Here is a 19,962-nt window from a genome sequence, read left to right on the forward strand (position 1 = left end):
GCTTTATGCCGTGCCATTGCAACGAAGATCCAGCTGGGTGTTACCAGTCTGACATTATATATTCAGCGCTGCCAGTGTCAGACTGTGCAGGGACACCCCCCCCACCTAACTGGTAACAAACACCCATCTGGACCTTCCTTGAAACCTAATAGTAGTAATTAATTCATAACTTCTAGTAGTAATAATAGCGGAACGGCACATCATAGTCATAAGAATAGATGCTCCAGAATAGGTTGTGCTGCTCTATAGGAAGCTGAAGCGCCACATGTCCGTAATATGCCTTTAATATTAGAGGGGTGGGCCAGGACCCCCTGTGGTCAAAGAGAAATTATCTCTACATAGACCGAGCTTTTAGTGGCATGTCCTCAAGAAGCCAGAGCCTGACCGTCCTGTGATTTTCCTGCTGCTGCCCGGAGCAGACATGTCCTTATAATAGTTAGAATCCACTCGTGATCCTCTCCTCCTCATCGTATGTTTCCTCCTGTCTTATGTTTATTGGATATCTTACCGGGCCCATGATGATTCCCCTCCCCCCCCATCGACCTGACGGAAAAGAAGTAACGCAAATGTGAACAGAACCTTGTGCTGGTTTGCGGATGGAGTATAATAAGACCTGGGGACGGACTGTTACTGGATCTGGGACATCCCAGCCATATGCTGCTTAAAGGGGTTGTCCGGGTGTTTACTATTGATGATCTATGCTCAGGATAGGTTGCCGATATCCGATCGGTGGAGTACCGACTACTGACAGACGCCCCCTTTATGTTATCCATATGCCCTAATGTCCTGGACTGAGGTTATCTTTTCAGGACAAGCCCCTTTAGGCTTCATGGACTTTTCCTGTCACCAGCCTGTGAAAGAAATGACAAGCGGTGGATTAAAGGGCCAGGATTAGAAAAAGATGGCTGCTTTCTTCCAAAAACAGCCCCACCCTTATCCATGGATTGCGTCTGGTATTGCAGGCTCGGATCCAACGGAGTCAGTGAAGCAGAAATGCAGTACCAGGCACGACCTGTGGACAGGGATGGTGCTGTTTTTCACAATCTGCATGGCAGGTCAATTTACGTGCAGATTTCTGCAATGTCCAATCCTTTTTATATTGTGGGGAAAGCGAGCCGCCTCCATCAATTTCTAGCAGCAGCTTTCTCTCAGCGTTCAGGATGCATGCACACTCGGCCAAGCTGAGCATGCATGTGTAAGGGGGAGTCCGGAGAGAGAGCTATAGGCCAGACGAGCATTCAGCCGGTGTCTGCGCCATGTGCGTGGCCAGCGTTGCTTACCTTCAGGAAGACGTCCGCTGGGGCCGATTACGTGACGGACATTGCCGTTCTTCACTGTTTCTATTGTCCCTCTTTTGTTCCTCTTGGAACTGTATGACTAAATTGACAACTGGGTGCCACCGTTGCAAGGGGAATAGGCGTTCCCGGTTGTCTTTGTGCTTGCACATTTCCAGGAGGTATAACGGAGGAACAGTACAAGGCAGAGCACTATATGACGGGGGTGTTACCATTACACCTAGAGTCTCTGCTCTCTCTGCAGCTGCTGCACCATCTGCACTTTGACAGTGTAATCATCATCGCACCTGGTCCTGTCAAAGTGCGGGGTGTGTGATGCAGAGAGAGCAGAGCTTCTAGGTGTAAGGGCAACGCCCTCGTTGCTCTTAGAGACTCATTTGCATATATTTAAACTTCATTTTTCTCAGCAATGCGGGCACATATGGACATGGGACCAACACAGATGTCTTCAGCTGCCAACTGGTCAGCCAGTGTCATGGGTACAAATCTGCTGACAGATGCCCTTTAAGAAAATGCGTCATGCACACGGACGGATCTGCGATTTGTGTGCATGAAGCGTTATTCCTAGAAGTTACTAGATTCTGCAGATTTCTGCCGCCGAGGAGGTGGTCTCCCTCAGACGGTGACATCACACAGATCAGTGCGTCTTCAGGAAGTCGACTCCCTTCCCTGCAGCTCAGCCCGTGACTGGGACTTGTGTATTGACGCCTTCTTTTTGGATTGCACTCCTGGCGATCCTCCTGAATTGTGTGAGATATGGCCCAGCCAGTGATCCCGCCTTATATAATTCACTGTCTTCCATGTGGTCGGAGGCCTCTGTGGACACAGTCAGTGACTGATTAAGAAGAAGCAGAACCTGTTTCTTGGAATGAACCGTATAATGTAATAGTTGTGCGCAGCGTAACGCCTTGTGCAAAGCAGCGTAACCGTGACCTTAGAGCCCAGAAGACTAAACAAGCGCCCAGTGTTACCTGGTGATTGTACAGTAGGTACTGGGAGCTGCCGACTTACCGGCACTGCCTGACTGAATTGCTGTAGTTCATTCATGCAGCTTTGAGAATGGGCCGAGCTGTCGCCTCTCCTGACACAGTTCTTGGGCATTTCTTCTTATGATTGTATGCTGTGCCATTCCTTTCTTATTCCTACTACCAGGCTATAAATACAGGCACAAGTGTGGCCCCTGTCCGGTCTGTGCTGCAGTTTTTAGGCTGTGCAGTCTCACATCAACAGCAACTTGTAATACCCATATGTACCTTTATACCTAAACTTCTAGCAGGAATAATAGAGGAAAAACACAACATAGCGTCATAAGATGCTCCAGAACTGTTATTGCAAGGAGAGTGTATTTAATGACTAAAATGGACATTTCAGGGTCTAGTGAATTATATTCTGTCTCTTGATAGTTCTGGAGCACCTTGAGTTACAGTTCTGCATGCTACTGTTCCTCAGTTATTCCTTCTAAAATGACAAGTGGATGTTACCAGTTTAAGGTGTGTCCCTGCTGCACATGTTCACACTATCCAACCGGTGCCAACTCGCAGACTGTGTAGGGCGAGGATCAGCAACCTCCGGCACTCCAGCTGCCTTGAAACTACAACTCCCAGCATGCACACTATCCAGGCTGCTCTTATAACTCCCATGGAAGTCGAAGGAGGATTCTAGGAGTTTTAGTTTTTGAACGGCTGGAGTGACGGAGGTTGCCGATCCCCGCTGTAGGGATACCCATTTGTTAAACTATTCAGACATTTATATTAGGAATAACAGAGGAACAGCGCAACACAGAATCTTTAAAATAAAGAAATCTACTGTATTTATTTAATGGGAAACACAGGTGTCTTCAGTGTTGCAGCCCCGCTAGGGACAGGAGCGGATATTGCGGCTTGCAGGGAAGCATTCCGTTGGATGGCACATAATAGCTTGGCCTAAGTCCGCCAGCATGGTGCCATTCCCTGGCTAATAGTTGGGGGTCCGGGGGGCGTTCCCCCTGTATGATCTCCATAGGACCAGGGTGAAACCCATTTCGGTGAACATTAGGACGTGTCCTGCACATTCAGCCGCCATCGCTCAGTTTCCGTCTTGTTAGTTGCTCCCTCGGCGCTCTGCATTGTTATCGGTTACTAAGGATCGATGCTTTACACCTCCCCAACCTGCCGTATGTGTGCGAGCGCAGAGGGAACTCCAGCCGGGCGCCTGCACAGCGTCATTGAACATGACAGCCGGCTCCTCCATTCATTCTCCTAAACAGCTGCAGGTAATGCGTGTCTGACAGCTTTCCAGTAACGCAGACGTTTCGGGGGGTTTTGTCTGCCGCTTGCGTCGTCAGGCAGGTGGCAATCGTTTTCACCTCCGGCGCGGTCTGTACTACTGTTTTCAATTGTGAACCCGCCAAGCTGTGTGCCCAATAGCCTTCAGATTTCCAGCTCCGTGGCCTCCTGTATACAGCATGTTATATAGACGTTACGGCGGGAGCCGCTGCCTTTCAGCGCAGTGCGATTGGCTGGCGATTTATTTCTTCCAGCTTGAGTGATAAATGGGATAAAAAGTCACTCTTCTGTATGAATGTGAATTGCGTGCCAGGATCGGGAGGGCAGAGGGGGTGGAAGGTGGGAGCCGCACCTATCTGAAATAGGAATACCCCTTTAAGGGCTCATTCAGACGGCCGTATGCTGTCCGCAGAAATGCGGATCCATTTTTGCGGAACTGTCCTCCATTCTGCATTTTTGCTGACCCGTAGTCTTCAATGGCACCACGTCCTGATTTTCACTGACCAGTATAGGACATGTTTTATTTGTTTTGCGGAGTCATAGAACGGAAGAAAAGGGTCCAATAGAAGTACGGTAAATGGGTCGGCATCGGCCGTCTGAATGAGACCGATGTGATGAGGCTGTAAGCAACCTGAGCTAGTCAGGTGCCCTCACCTATAAGGTGCCTGATACGGTTTCAATCTCCAGAACAGGCCCCCGATGTGAAGAAGAGCACGCTCCGCTATTTTTTAGGAATTCCCAACTCCCATAACGGTGAATGTAGAGTGCACCGAGCCGACACGCATGGAGTGCCTCTGTGACCCGCACCCATCTGCCATCAATGTCTGAGATGGGAATACCTGTTTAACGGTTTGAGGACCAGGGCAATTCTTGGGATTTCATCATTGCCTCGTATTAGGGTGCCGCCAATCACCTCTTTCGTTTGGTTGCAAACTGTATGGGGATGAAGGATCGCAGTAGCGATCGTTCGTCCCCATTGAGAGAAAACAATTTCTGCATGTAAATGCCGCTACCATGGCAATTAAGCAATTATCAGGAATGTTTTTGGGTTGTTCCTGATAATTGCCTGTGTCAATGGTCCTTTACGCTAGGTTCACATTTATGCAATGAAATCCGGCAGCCTGTCCAGGCGTAAATGTCGTCTCTTCTGCTGGACAGAAACCGCAGCATACATCGCTTATTCGTCCAGCTGAAAGCTGATATTTATGCTGGAAACCAGTCGGATCTCACGGTAGGCAGTGGTGATCCGGCGGTGCCCGGCCATGGTGAACTCCGACAGTGCATTGTGAACACGGCCTTAGACACTGAGGTGACACCACTGCAGCTTCAAGCCAACTGTAGGATTATGCAAAAACTTAAAGAGGTATTCCCATCTCAGACTTTGGGGGCATATTGCTGGGATATGCCCCCAATGTGTGATAGGTGCGGGTCCCACCTCTAGGACCCGCACCTTTGCTTAGAACTGAGCTGGCAAAGTCCCAGACGGCGCGCTGTGCATGTGCTGCTACCCTCCATTCATTGCTAGGAGTGTGCCGAAAATAGTCAGCCCCGTAGAAGTGAATGAAACGGTTTTGGTTTTGCTTCCTATTCGTTTGAATGGGACTTCTGAAAATGGCTGGCTATTTTCAGTGCTCCCATAGGAATGAATGGAGGGCCCCCCTGGGACTTTGTGGGCTCCATTATAAGCATTGGTACGGGTCGCTACTGACATGCCCCCAATGTCTGAGATGGCAGTAACCCTTTAAAGGGCATCCATCAGCAGATTTGTACCTATGGGGGCGTTGCTGTTACACTTAGAGGCTGTTCTCTATGTGCAACCGCCGCACCTTCTCCAGGCAGTGACAGCATCTAAATGCCTGGTTCTGCCAACCAAAGTGCAGAGAGAGCGGCAGTTGCAGAGAGAGCAGAGCCTCTAGGTGTAATGGTAACGCCCCCGTTGCTCCTAGAGGCTTATTTGCAAATAATAAAAGTGCATTTTTCTCAGCAATGTGGACACATATGACCATGGGACCATCACAGATGTCTTCAGCTGCTAAGCGCACATGTAACAGGTCAGCCAGTGTCATAGGTACAAAACTGCTGACAGATGCCTTTTGAGTTCAAAAGATAAAGGGGTGTGTGTGTGTGGGATCTTTTTTTTTTCATATTTTAGGCTTCATGCACTCAGTACGGCGGTATCCTCCCTGCTGTAGATCAGATGAGCGCGGCCTGTCGGCCTGTCTTCGGCTCTGCTCAGGATGTGTCACTGACTCGCTTCCTTCCTTCTGTAGTGTTTTTCTTCATCCCTGACCAGCCATGGTTATAAATGCAGATCCTACTGAAGTAATTTGGAGTCTGCCTTATTCGGATGCCGCCATGGCGGTCTGCAGAATTGTTGGCGGTTTCTTCCGAGCAGCAGCTACCAGTTAATAGTTTGGCAGAAAGTGCTCGGGGGCAGGAATTAAAGGCAGTGTCCGTCTTTCCAAATGTGGGTTATACATCTTGTACAGCTTCTGTCCTGCCCTATGTGTCTCCATGGTTACAGACTACAAGCACAGCCTGTGTGTAGTCTGATATTGGAGGTAACGGAGGGTGGCCGTGCATGCAGTCGGCCACCAGAAGAGCGTTTGCTTTACTATCGGCTGATCAAGGAGGGATTTTTCACAGACCAGTGATTGGAAAAGATCATTCGGCTCTCAGGTTTTTTTGAAAAATTGGTTAAAGGGATTTTATGACACTATCCATAGGTCACCAGTATGAGATCGGTGGGCATCCCACACCAGTCATCGCCAGAACACCACAGCGCCATCCACTGTGTAGTGACCATTCTTGGGTACTGCTGCTGAGCTGCAGTACCTAAGAGCGGCCACTACAGTGTACGGCGCTGTGGATCCACAGCGGCCGCTATCGGCATATGTCGGACACCTAATATGATATTGGTGACCCATCCTACGCATAGGTCATTAATATATTCTTGGGCCCCTGAATAGGGCATTGTTGTGCCTGTGCCTCCCTAGTCCTGGAGGGATTTCTGCTCTCCTGCCTATGACGGGCACGCTAAACGCCCCCCGCCGGCCGGTATTGATAGGCTTTCCGAGTTGCTAAGTAATTATGTGTAACAAGAATGGGCCTGCAGTGTGGGAGCCATGATACTGTCATTTATTAACTAGGGCTGGTAACCGGATCTGTGTATTACTGATCGCTCACACGGCCCCTGTGGAGATCATCTAATAAATCATTTATCCGCCGTAGTACGATACTTATCAGAGCGGCTGCATAGAGCCAGCCAGACCGCAGCACCGGATCTTATACAGGCCAGAGGTGTGCGCCGCCATTTAGGCTGTCGCCTGACCACGAATCGCTGTGTAGCGGTGCAGCCATGGAAATGAATGGGGTCACGGCGTCACCTGCAAGCTGCTGCGACCTCAGAATTGGAAACCCAAAAAAAAATCCAACCATGGTCGATTTATTTTATTTTACATTTTTTGCAATTCTGGGGTCATGGTCACATTCTGCTACACCGTGATCTTTAGTCACATGACAGGTGTCACCGCTAAGATCACCCGGTAGCCCCAGCCTTTAAGGGGTTCTCTCACTTCAGTCAATGTCATTTATCATGTGGAGAAATGTAATACAAGGCACTTACTAAATGTATTGTGATTGTCCATATTGTCTCCTTTGCTGGCTGGATTCATTTTTCCATCGCATTATACACTGCTTGTTTCCATGGTTACGACCACCCTGCAATCCATTAGTGGTGGCCGTGCTTGCACACCATGGGAAAAAGTGCTGACCTCTCGGGTGGCCTGGACTGTGGTACTGCACATAGGATAGTGCTTTTTCATATGGTGTGTACAAGCACGACCACCACTGCTGGATTGTGGGGTGGTCATAACCATGGAAACGAGCAGTGTGTAATGTGATGGAAAAATGACTCAAGCCGGCAAAGGAGGCAATATGGACAATCACAATACACTAGTAAGTGCCTTGTATTAAATTTCTCTACTGTATAAATGCCATTTGCTGAAGGGAGAGAACCCCTTTTAGGCTCCATTCACACGTCCGCAACGTGTTTTACGGATCCGCAAAACACGGACAGCGGCAATGTGCGTTCCGCATTTTGCGGGCACTAATAGAATATGCCTGTTCTTGTCCACAATTGCTATTTTCTTGCGGAACGGAAGTGCGGACCCGCAATGCTGTGTCCGGGCAGCACATCGTGCTGCCCCATAGAAATGAATGGGTCCGCAATTCCGTTCCGCAAAATGTGGAACGAAATTGCGGACGTGTGAATGGAGCCTAAGGGTTGTGTCCACCTTCACTGCCTTTCCAAATAAATCTGAAAGATGAAAGGTAAAATAAGTTTGTAATTGGGATTCATTAAATTGTTCCCATAGTAAATAATGCATCTCCGTGGTATCGGGTGGCAGCCATATTGTGTGCGGTGTAATCCTGACGTCTTAATCCTGACGCAGTCTTAAACTTTGTTCAGTTTGTCTAACGCCCATCTGATAGGTCGCCCAGGAGTAGAGGACAGATGGGAGGCAATATGACTGCAGGATCAGACGACGCGGTTTGTAGTCTGTTACTATGGAGACGCATCGTCACGCATAGGAGCTGTAGCAGCAAGACGGTGGGACGGTTTTAATGTGCTGTGTTTTACTATTGCAGCGTTGCTTCAGCTTCTATTTTATATGCCTTGAGCAATTGTTTTCGAAGGTGGATAATTGATAAGATGCGTCTAGCTGACAATAGTGTAGTAACCTCGTCTTCATCATAAGTGCAAGGCGACTACGGTATGTGAGGTGCTGACTGTGTGGGAACGTGCCTTATTGACCAGAGGAAGGCTCGGCGCACAGTTTTTCAAGTTTATTCATGCATTTCCAGGAGGAGTAACAGAGTTATGCAGAGTTCTAAGAAAACGAATGCAAATAGTTAATGAAACAGAAGAGAGTAGACCCTGGGGCTAATACTGCATGCATCCCCCGGACAGGCCATCAGCATCAGAGCGGCAGGGGCAATATTCCAATCCGTGCTTTTTCGCGAATATTTGGGCGAATATTCGTCATATATTCGAGAATTCGTGATCTCCAGTGATTATTTTCTTGATTGTGAAAATTGGAAAATTTGCGATAAAAAATCTGGCACCCCCGATGATCAGCTACTTGAGGAGGTGGGCCGCAGCTTCCTTGTAGCCTGCCGAGCACAGTGCCGTACATCGTATAGTGGCTGTACTTGGTATTGCAGTCCATTCACTTGAATGGGGCTGAGCCGCTCCTAGGTCACGTGACCGATGAACGTGGCGTCGCTGGCCTAAGAGGCTGCAGCAATCACCGGAGCAATGCGGCCTCTTCAAACGGTTGATCGGCGAGGGTGCTGGGAGTCGGACCCCCACCAATCTCATATCGATGACCTATCCTTAGGACAGGCCATCGATTATCAAAATCTCAGAAACCCGGTTAAAGAGGTTATCCCACAGGATAGATGATGTTTGATCACTGACTTCTGACCTCTGGGACCCCCGGAGGACGGGGGGTCCCGGAGTCACTTCTTTGAAAGGATCAGTCATGTGCGTGTTATTCCTCCGCTCCATTCACTTCTATGGGATGGAATTCATAGTGATCCAGCATTTATCACCTGCCCTGTGGATACTTAATGGGGATAACCCCATTACAGGGCATCTGTCAGCAGATTTGGCACATATGAACATGGGACCAACACAGATGCCTTCAGCTGCCAAGCGCACATGTAACAGGTCAGCCAGTGTCATAGGTACAGAACTGCTGACAGATGCCCTTTAAGGATTCCTTTGTGATGGTGTACCGGTCTAATGCTGTGTGTTTTACATTTCAGACGTCACGACCACAGAGCAGCCGGAACTGTTCCTCAAGAAACTTCAGCAGTGCTGTGTCATATTTGATTTCATGGATACACTGTCTGATCTTAAAATGAAGGAATACAAGCGGTCTACTCTGAACGAGCTGGTTGACTACATCACGATAAGCAGAGGCTGCCTCACAGAACAGACGTATCCTGAAGCCGTAAGAATGGTGAGTCCTAACACTGTACATGAAGACCGCCCTAGCAGCCATTCATCTGGTTGGCCGGCCGCGGCTTCCCCGAGCAGAGTCTGCTGTTTGCCAAGAGCCAAAGTTGTTGTGTATGGTGAGGCAAGCCCTTAGGCCTCTTTCACACGAGCGTGGCGGATTGGCTCCAGATGCGTTCAGGTTGCGTTTAGTGAAACTCGCACCATTTTGCAAGCAATTTCAGTCAGTTTTGTCTGCGATTGCGTTAAATTTTTTGCACGCAATCAGTTTTGATGTGTCTTTCACGTGCGTGATAAAAAACTGAATGTGTACAAACGACATCACCTAGCAACCATCAGTGAAAAAAACATTACATCCGCACTTACTTGCGGATGCAATGCGTTTTTCACTGAAGCCCCATTCACTTCTATGGGGCCAGGGCTGCGTCACACAACGCAGAACTGATGTGTGAAAAACAAACGCTCATGTACACAGACCCATTGAAATGAATGGGTCAGGATTCAGGGCGGGTGCTATGCGTTCGCATCGCACCCGTGCGGAAAACTCGCTCGTGTGAAAGGGGCCTTAGGCTTCAGGCTATATCATGTCCATTTTGGAAATTGCCATAAATTATTTATCCAGTGCCAGCCTATTCCCTAACACTTTCCAACTCGGGGAAGCTGTAAACCTATAAATTGACAGTATAGTAAAAACAGAAAGTAAATGGCGGACAAAAGCAGGTCGGCCGCCTGCCGGTCAGAGGGCGAATTCACGTACGCCTGACAGAAATGTCAAAACTAAATTCCATACATCTGAATAGGGTTGTTTCTGCAGCGTGCACGTGGATCTCTGCAGCATCCTACAGGAGCGGGGGGGCTGGACTAATAGATGGAATATGTACGGTGGGGCGGCAAAGGAATGTAGTGAAGACCACTGTCCAGCTCCTGAGACCCTCTGCAAACAATTGCAGCCTTTTTCCTTGTAGCGGCCAGTGCTGATGAAGTGTGACCTGGCGGCTATTTGACTCCTGCTCTGCCTTATCACGGGAGTCGGGTAGCTATATGCTATAACCTGGCACCCAACCAGTGGACGTTTTTGGGAGCTCCTCTTGTCCTCCCCTAGCCCATGCCCATGGACCCAGCCTTTCTCTTCTGCGGCGGGCATATTCAGTTGGTACCTGGTAACTATGGTAATCGATGCAGGGGTTTGTAGACTGCTATTAACCTTGGTGATCTCCTATGATGTCTGGTAATATAGAGGCTAGCCTGTTAGCGATTATTTTTGAGATAACTTTGACGTCTTGATTTATAAGTGATTTGGGTCTGTAAGACCCTGGTTGAGTCAAATCCCTATCAGGTTTGGGAATTAATGTTATGTACGCCAGATGTCCCGATGGCGGCAATCCATTGCCTTTCAGAATATCATTGTATAATGAGGTTAGGCTGGGGGCCACCTCTCCAACCAGAGCTTTGTAAAACTCGACTGGAAAGCCGTCAGGACCTGGGGCCTTACCATTTGCGAGAGATTTAATTGTCGTTTTCAGCTCTTCAGTTATTTCTGAATTCAGAGCCGCTCGGGCTTCTTCCGACACCAATGGTAAGGATACCTTATTCAAAAGTTCATCTGCCCTGTCTCTCGCAAAGGGGTCCCGGGTGTAAAGGGATTGGTAATATCTTCCCATTATTTTAACTATGTCTTCTGGCCTATTAAAGAGGCCGCCACTCTCATCTTTTAAGGGATGGGTAGGCGGTCGAGCAGCATAAGGCTTAGTGAGGTTGGAGAGTAGCCTCCCCGCCTTGTTGCCATGTTGAAACAGGTCAACTTTTTTACGATCTCCAAACCACTTTGTTGTCTGTTCGAGTTCATAGTCGCGTGCGTGTTTGGCCGTTACCCACTGCAGTTTATTGGATTCCGTCGGGTGATTTAGAAAAGCAGTGTACATAGATCTAAGTTTTCTAGTGCCCTCATCGAATTTTTTTCTAGACTCTCTCTTTTTTTTTTTCCCCGCCGTAGACGCCATGACCTGCCCCCGTAGTACCACCTTTGCCGTATCCCAAAATAGGGCATAATTAGAGCTATGCTCCATATTATCCTGGGAGAACTCCCACCACCATCCTCTGAGTCTATCTATAAAATCTTCGTCTACCAGGAGGTGGTGGGGGAACCTCCAGATGAAATCCGACCCATGTGGAACATCATCCAGTAACTGCAGCGTCGCCGGAGAATGATCCGACAGGACCATGTCTGAGATTTTTGTTCTTCCCAACAAGTCCAGGGACAACAAAAAAAGGTCTAGCCGCGACCATGACATTTGCGAGTGGGAAAAATGTGTGTACTCTCTTTCCATAGGGTGCCGATGTCTCCACACATCCACCAAACCCGTGGCTTGCAACAATGGAGAGAGAGTGCCCGTCTTACCTATCTTGGACCTCATTTGTGGGTTGCTGCGACGTCTGTCTTCTTCATTGTCATGTACTCTATTAAAGTCGCCTGCGACTACCAGGTGACCTACCTCTTCTTGTAAAATATTTATTTCCAATGTCCTATAGAAAGACTGCTGGGAAGAATTTGGCGCATATATGTTATATATAGTGATCGAGCCAGCTAGGGAGTCTAGAACCAGTTTCAAGATTCTCCCCTCCTCTATTGACTTGAACATCTTGACAGTGTATTGTAATCGCTTATGGAGCAGAATAGTAACTCCTGCTTTCCTCCCCAGGGATGGGGGAACCCACTACTTGGCCCACCCAAAAGTCCGAATCTCCCAGGTGTGTCTCCTGTAACAAAGCAACATCTGCATCTAATTTTTTAAGATGTCTCAAAATAGCTGTACGCTTGGTTTGTGATCTCAGGCCTTTCACATTCCAAGTCACTAGACGCATAATGCATATATCATGAGGTGAAGCTCAAGAGGCACACCCGGGCGGACCCTTTCCGGCCCCCCCAGTAGGTCTCGTGTTATCTTTACATCGGACCTAGGCTCACCTTACCCCCCACCCTTTCCCCAACGTTCCCTACCCTGAAAATTTCCCCACACAACAATGTTATCATCCAACATTTTGACTTCACTTTTTTCGCGCATGGTAACGTATAGCCGTTGTAGCTATCCATTACTCTCTCGCCCTAACTCTATAACTGCTAGCCTCCCTACCGCTAGCCCTTTTTTAAGCAAACAGGAAAGATAATAAACTTTATCTCAAATGTCCCATCGTTTACAGGCACCTGGGCAATCCCAAGGAGGCATCAGAAAGACCTTGGAACTGTAAAACCAACAAAAAACATATCTCACAGTCTCTCTGCATCTTCTTCATCCCCACGCGGACTCTTGGCTTGAAGAAAACACCGCCTCGGGGGCCTTCAGTTTCCGTCGATTCTTTGGGGGACCTTGGGGCTTGATATCGGTACCCTCTTCTTCCTCTGCCAGGGAACCCGTTCCTCGGAGGTGAGTCGTTGTGAGGAGCGGGAGAGTCCATCTCCACTCCTAGGCTATCTCGCGCTTCCTTCGGCGTTAGAAAGGTGGATATAGATCCATCCGCTTGGAACACCCTCAGCTTTGCTGGGTATTGAAGGGCAAATTTCAGTTTTTCCCGCACCAGGGCTGAACATATGTCCGAGAAGGCTCTCCTGCGTCTCGCCACCTCTGCCGAATAGTCGCTGAAGAGTGATAGCTTATTGCCCCGTACAATGAGGCTCTGCGGATTCCGCCGATAACGAGTAAGTATCGACTCTTTTGCAGCATAGTTCAAATACTTTACAATGGTGTTTCTGGGCCTATCTGTGCCCAGCTCCTGGCCTTGAGGTCTTTTTGGGCCTAATCTGTGGGCCCTCTCTACCGTGAACGTTCCTTGCAGGCCCAGGGTTTGTGGAATTTCAGTCGCGCAGATCTGCATTAATTGATTCGGCGGGATCGACTCTGGGAGCCCCACAATCCGCAAATTATTTAGCCTAGAGCGGTTTTCCAAGTCGTCCAGCTTTTCTTTCAGAGCTTGGTTGCTGCGGAGTACTTCTTTAGTTTGCATCTGGGTTTTCTCCAGCTCTTCCTCCACTAGTAAGATTCTATGTTCCAGCTCTGTTATTTGGGTCGTGTGCTGGGAGACCTCCTGCTGAACCTGCAGCAGTGTCGTGGACACAGTAGCCTCCAATGTGGATTTTATGTCTGGGGCTAGCAGTTTCGCCACTGCAACAGCCATTTCCTGGCATGAGGCTGTAAAGTCCGGGCTCTGGCTCGATTGTGTCTCTCCCCCATTAGTCTGCGCCTCTCGTGATCTCGTCTGCCTCAGTTGTTTTCCTGCTGCTGCCGCCGCCATCTTGCTGCTCTGTCTCTGCTTTTCTTGCTGGAGCGGCGATGTCGTCTGCCGGGAGCCGACTTTCTGCAGGAATTTTTCCATGGAGCTCTAGATGGCTCAGCAGGTATGTCCGTGGGGGTTATTGTCCCCTAGATTGTCGGCGGCTCCTATGTATTCGGTCAGCGCGGCCCGGAGCTCTCACTACACGTGACCGTTCATGCGCGCGCCGGAACCAGAAGCCTGGAGTCTCTATTGCCTCCAGTTTTGTGTGTCTAGTTGTCTACCCTAGAGACTACGCAGAGCCTTCTAGCATGCTCCTGTCCAGACCTGGCTAGGCTGTGTCACACCGTTCCTCTGTCCGTGCAGGGTGTATAGGGTTGTTCATCCTGTTCCTCCTGGTTCCTGGGCAGAATCTGTGTAAAGACTGACATGTACCAGTGAGGAGCACCTGGAGGGATGAATAATCCTGCATGATCAGATTGCTCTGAAAGGCTTGATACTGTAATGTCTGACTTTAAGGGACTATTCTGCTTATTACCTATCCACTGGCTGGAGAATAACTATTAGGTTGGTGGAGATCTGAACTAGAACGGGGACCCCTGTACCCCATGGAGCGGCAAGTCCAGCATGTGCCCTGTCTGTGCTCTCCTCTCTATGGGGACTGCTGGAGATAGTCGCGTGCTGCTCTCTGCTATCTCCGCCTGTCCCATAGAGATGAATGAATGGCAGTGCACATGCCAGGCTTGCCACTTCAGTTGTTTCAGGGGTCACTGTCGGACCCCCACCAGTCATCTCCTTTCCTGTGCATAGGAGATAACTTATTATAACTGGAATACCCCTATAATATATTTTATCCAGTATTTGTAACTGTGGTGGAGACTAAGATAAATGGGGATTTAAAAGGTCGCTTGGCATTAAAGGGGTTGTCCGGGACTTTAATACTGATGACCTCTCCTCAGGATAGGTCATCAGTATCTGATCGGTGGGGGTCCGACACCCAGGAGAAGGCCCCGGCGCTCACAGGAGCACCCCTGTATTCTTGCAACTTAGGCTACTTTCACACTGGCGTTTCTATTTTCCCGTCATAGGGTCTCAATACCGGAAAAAAACTCTTCCGTTTTGTCCCCATTCATTGTCAATGGGAACAAAACGTAACTGAACAGAACGGAGTGCTCCAAAGTGCATTCTCTTCCGTTTGGTTGCGTTCTCGTACCGGAGAGCAGCATGCTGCAGTTTGTTTTCCGTCCTGGGATGCAGAGCAAGACGGATCCGTCATGACCAATGCAAGTCAATAGAGATGAATCCGTTTTCTCTTGACACAATCTAAAACGGATCCGTCCCTCATTGACTTTCAATGGTGTTCATGACGGATCCGTCTTGGCTATGTTACAGATAATACAACCGGATCCGTTCATAACGGATGCAGACGGTTGTATTAGGGTACTTTCACACTGCGTCAGGATTGCCGGAATCCTCTGCCACAAAACGAGTGGCATTTGTCAGACGGATCAGTCTGACAAATGCATTGAAATACCGGATCCGTCTCTCCGATGTCACCCAGAAAAAAACGGATCCAGTATTTTTCAAATTATTATTTTTTGCATTTTTAAAGGTCTGCGCATGCACAGACCAGAAAACCATGATCAGTTTTGCCGGAACACTTAGTGCCGAATCCGGCACTAATACATTTCAATAGAAATTAACGCCGGATCCGAATGTGTTCAGTATTTTTGGACGGAGAGAAAACTGCAGGTATTTTCTCCGGCCAAAAAACGTAAGAGGGACTGAACTGATGCATTCTGAACGGATCGCTCTCCATTCAGAATGCATTAGGATAAAACTGATCAGTTTTTTTCCGGTATTGAGCCCTTAGGACGGAACTCAATACCGGAAAACAAAAACGCTAGTGTGAAAGTACCCTTATCAGTAAGGGTAGCGTTTTTGCCGAACCTTGCTGGATCCATCAAAAACGCTAGTGTGAAGGTAGCCTTAGCCTAAGCCATGTGATGTCACGTTCATCAGTCACGTGGCCTAGTGAATGGCGCCGAGGGCGATGCCAAGCACAGCTGCTATATAATGTACGGCGCTGTGCTTGGTGAGCAGTGAGAAGGCAGCGGCACTTGTAGGAGCGCTGCTGCCTTCTCAAACAGCTGATTGGCGGGGGTCCCGGGTGTTGGTCCCCCACCGATCAGATACTGGATCCGTTAAAAGAATAATCTCGGAAAATGCCTTTTTAAAGGGAAAGCAATTTCTGGCCTATAAGTAATGCTGTTGTGCACTCAAACATGCTTTAAAACATACATTTGGTTTTTTTGTGCAGTTGCTTTCCCCAGAAAATGTTTGTTCCATCTACAAATGTGGCCAAGTCCACCTATTTAGAGAGCCCAGTAGCTCCCCTCTGCCTGGGCCTGCGCACCGCAGTACATGGTAAGGGCATTGACCTCACTATATGTACTCACTGCGCGACCACTGCGCCTCCGCAAGGACAAGGTCAGCTTTGCTGCGCATGTGCCTGGCCTACGTTGAGGCCGATGCCTGCACTATGTACTGTGGTGTGCAGGCCCAGGCGGAGCAGGAGAGCATCGGTGACGTCACCGGGCGTCAGGAGCGCGCAGGAGAGGTATTGTGCTCTCTGTATAGCCGGACTTGGGCTCTGGAGGTCTAGAAACGCCCCGCTGGGCACTTTGTGCCTAATTTGCATGCCGAACAAATATTTTCTGGTGATTAGCAAATGCACAAGAAGAATGCCAGAGGTTTGTTTGTCATGTCGTATTCTTCATGGCTGGATGAGTACTTTTGCTACAGTGGGGGCCTCTGCTAAAAAAATGATTGGCAGAGGATAGCTGGATTTTCTGCTGACGCTTACAAGGATGACCAGGCCTCAGACTGTGCATACATAATACATAGCTCGCTTCTTATTTGGCTGCTGGCGATCTTGCAACAGCCATCGTACACATGCACGCATTCCCTGGCCAAGAGTGCATGTGTTCAGATTGGCAAGAGAGGAGTACTCCACTGCCAGGCACTCCTGAGAACATGGGCATTGGGCATGTTGACATCCACTAGCCCGATCCTGCTCTCTTATGACATCTGTCATTGCAGGAGAGTCAGGAGACCCCCATACACACGGTCAGTTCATCCTGATGACGTCAGCTGTCATGTGTATGACCACATTCTAGAAAAGAATTCGGCAGCCTGTTGATGCCACTATAGCTGCCTTGCACCCGTATGATCCGGCAGGTGTATAGCGGGAGCCTCCCGACTCTTCAAGTTGAGGGGTGAGGGGGGGAGCATTGTGCATGTTGGATTTCAAGTGGAGATAAACCACCATCAGAGGTTTCTGGTAATGGCTTTTTCCCATGTCCCTATTGATGGGTGCCGAGCGTGCATGTGTATGGAAGGCTGGCAGCAGGTACGTCGCCAGCTTTAGCGGTCCATGACATCTAGGTTAATGTGGGTTACCTCCAGGTCCCCTGGACTGCTCCCACTCTCCAAAAGCATACTTATGGGTTAATTTGCATCTTATTAAAATTGCATAAGGGTCTGTTTGTGTATCCGACGACCACGGGAACGACGTACAGCGCAGTGGAGCAGGTCGGTGCCATGTACTACAGACGATAACCAGACTAATGCTGTAAATCCAGGGCACCCCAGACCGCCGCTGGAAGCCGCCCCTTCACATCGAGGGGAAGTCAGGATTTAATTATAAACCCGCGCTGCTTCCTCCTTCAAAGTACAGGATGAAAAACTCATCAAAAGTTAAAAGGGAAGGGACTGGAGCCGACCAGTTCACCCCAGCAGCCCTGCGTCTGTGGCATCAAGGGAAGTGACTGGTTCTGGTCCCCCTCCACAGAAACCATTTTGTTTGACATTGTATGATCAAAGCGTGTACGGGTAGGGTGGCCGCTCACTCAGCACATCCGTGATTAATGCCGGGAGGTGGGTACGAAAAACGCTGCAAATAGCATTACAGGCGTAAAAATAGAAGCACTCTGCAGGACGTACGTTCGATGAAGGCCACGGCGCAGGTTGTCAGCCCTGGACCGCTGGAGATATGGCCTGTATTATAGAGCGGTTCTCACTGCCGTCTATTAGGGCCCTCCAACCTGTACCTCTTCAGCTGTTGCTGGAACTACAACTCCCAGCATGCTCTCAGCTGCCGTACTTGTAAGAACTGCAATTGCATCTGATGCAGTAGTTATTTAGTGAACTGAGGAACACCACGCTCCACCGTTTCTCACCTGCGGGTGGTCTTGTAGTTCTCTGCTTCAACATGTGGGGGGACCACTTGCCGACAGAGAAGATGGTAGCTCCAGGGGGTGACCGCTCGCCGACCTCGACGTGTGTAGCATCTGCTGTGGAAAGTTATAAAACCCTTTCAAGTGCGTTTTTTAAAGTCCCGAGACTATAAAGCCGAGTCCAAACTAGTGGATTTGCGACACAAGCTCCGTACCGCAATACTTCAGCAATTTATAGTACAGTCGGTGCGGTTTTTAAAATCTCACCCATGCGTACCAGAAAAATTCTGCACAGAATTCGGCACATGCTGCAGAATTTAAAAGCTTTCACCCTTTTCCGGTGCAAAAATCGGCGACAAAATATGTGCGCAGCACCTACAGATTTACAGTGGAAATTATTTGCTGCATCCGCCTCAAAATCTGCAGCGGGCCCTTAAATTCGGAGAGCAAAAAGTCGCTTAGTGCTAACGGGGGTTTGTGCTGTAGCTTATTGCACATTTTCCTTGCAGAATTGGTACCAAAAATTGGAGCAAATCTGATACCTCTAAACAGGATGAATTGCCTTTTGTCGCTCTTAAAGGGATACTAGACGTTGTCGTCTCCATTTGTGCAGCTGAGAGTTACTGGTTGGATCCTGGGGGTTATGGGTGGGGGGGGGGGTGGGGTTGTAGGTTATAATAGAAATTCAGGGAATTATTTGCCCCCATAAACACACTTATCTCACATATTGCCAGGCTTCTTCACAGACCCAGCCCTTCCTTTACCTTACGTATCTTGTTGACTTTACGCCTCCTGTTTCTCTAATACTTTTACGTATTGTGCTGTGTAATTATTAAACCCGGAACGAAATGGACTTTGTCATGTTTTATGACGCCTAACATGGGCGCTGATTAGTTCCTCCTTTACGCCTAGTAGTAGTCGTGCCAAACGCTCAAGTACCGCACTATAGCACAAACATTACTTCCAGCCTCCGACGGGGGCCAGGTTAAAGTTGCATTAGTAGCAGACTAGCCGTGCAAAAAAATATTAAGGTGGAGGGTGTCCTAAAAAAGATCAAAACCTGCTGGCAATTAGTGGAGAGGAGGTAAGCCTTCATTAGTCCGCCGTACTCGTGAAATATTCAGGGCTGAGGAGGGGGTCTTGGGACGATCACGCTTCCAGTATCGTGCCCACCATCCCAACTACTGTTTTGGCGTTTGTCTTCCTAGACTTCCTGACTTGCCTTCCTGCATTTCACTGGTGTTAAAGGGATTGTCGGAGATCAGACAAAAGGTGGCTGCTCCCCCTCCCCTCTGGTCCGTGGGCTCTGTTTGGTATTGAACTCGGACCCAGCCCAGTTGCAGGTTTCTTTGCCAGATTACAGCCCATGCGGCCACTTTACACGATGGTCATGGAGAATTCATATTTTTGGGCCTTCGAATTTGGCGACTTTGTTTCACACCCTCAATGTTTCAGCAGTTGAACTGCGCTAGCTGCTTAAAGGGCTTCTGCAGTTTGTTTAAAATGATGATCTATCCTCTGGATAGATCATCAGCATCTGATCAGTGGGGGTCTGACACCCGGGACCTCTGCCGATCAGCTGTTTGAGAAGGCAGAGGCGCTGGCAGTAGCGCCGCGGCCTTCTCACGGTTTACCGCTGGCCCAGTGACGTCACGACTAGTATCACCTGGGTGCGGCTAAGCTCTGTTCACTTGAATGGAGCTTAGCCGTGCCCAGGCCAGTATCTGATACTAGTCGTGACGTCGCTGGCCTGCAGTAAACAGTGAGAAGGCCGCGGCGCTACTGGAGCACCGCTGCCTTCTCAAACAGCTGATCGGCAGGGGTCTCGGGTGTCAGACCCCCGTCAATCAGATGCTGATCTATCCCTAGGATAG

The 19,962-nt window shown here is 49.0% G+C and overlaps 1 protein-coding gene across 3 annotated transcripts in view; it reads left to right on the top strand.

Moving 5' to 3' along the window:
- The window catches only part of PPP2R5E (protein phosphatase 2 regulatory subunit B'epsilon), a 68,381-nt gene that overhangs the window by 15,598 nt on the left and 32,821 nt on the right, over window positions 1–19,962 (top strand). For all 3 annotated transcript variants that reach the window (XM_040411758.1, XM_040411759.1, XM_040411760.1), the window contains exon 3: window positions 9,392–9,588. In XM_040411758.1, coding sequence (XP_040267692.1) covers window positions 9,392–9,588 — 197 coding nt within the window. The remainder of the gene's footprint in view (window positions 1–9,391; window positions 9,589–19,962) is intronic.

Source organism: Bufo bufo, chromosome 11 (genome assembly GCF_905171765.1).
Source record: "Bufo bufo chromosome 11, aBufBuf1.1, whole genome shotgun sequence".
NCBI classification, from domain to species: domain Eukaryota; kingdom Metazoa; phylum Chordata; class Amphibia; order Anura; family Bufonidae; genus Bufo; species Bufo bufo.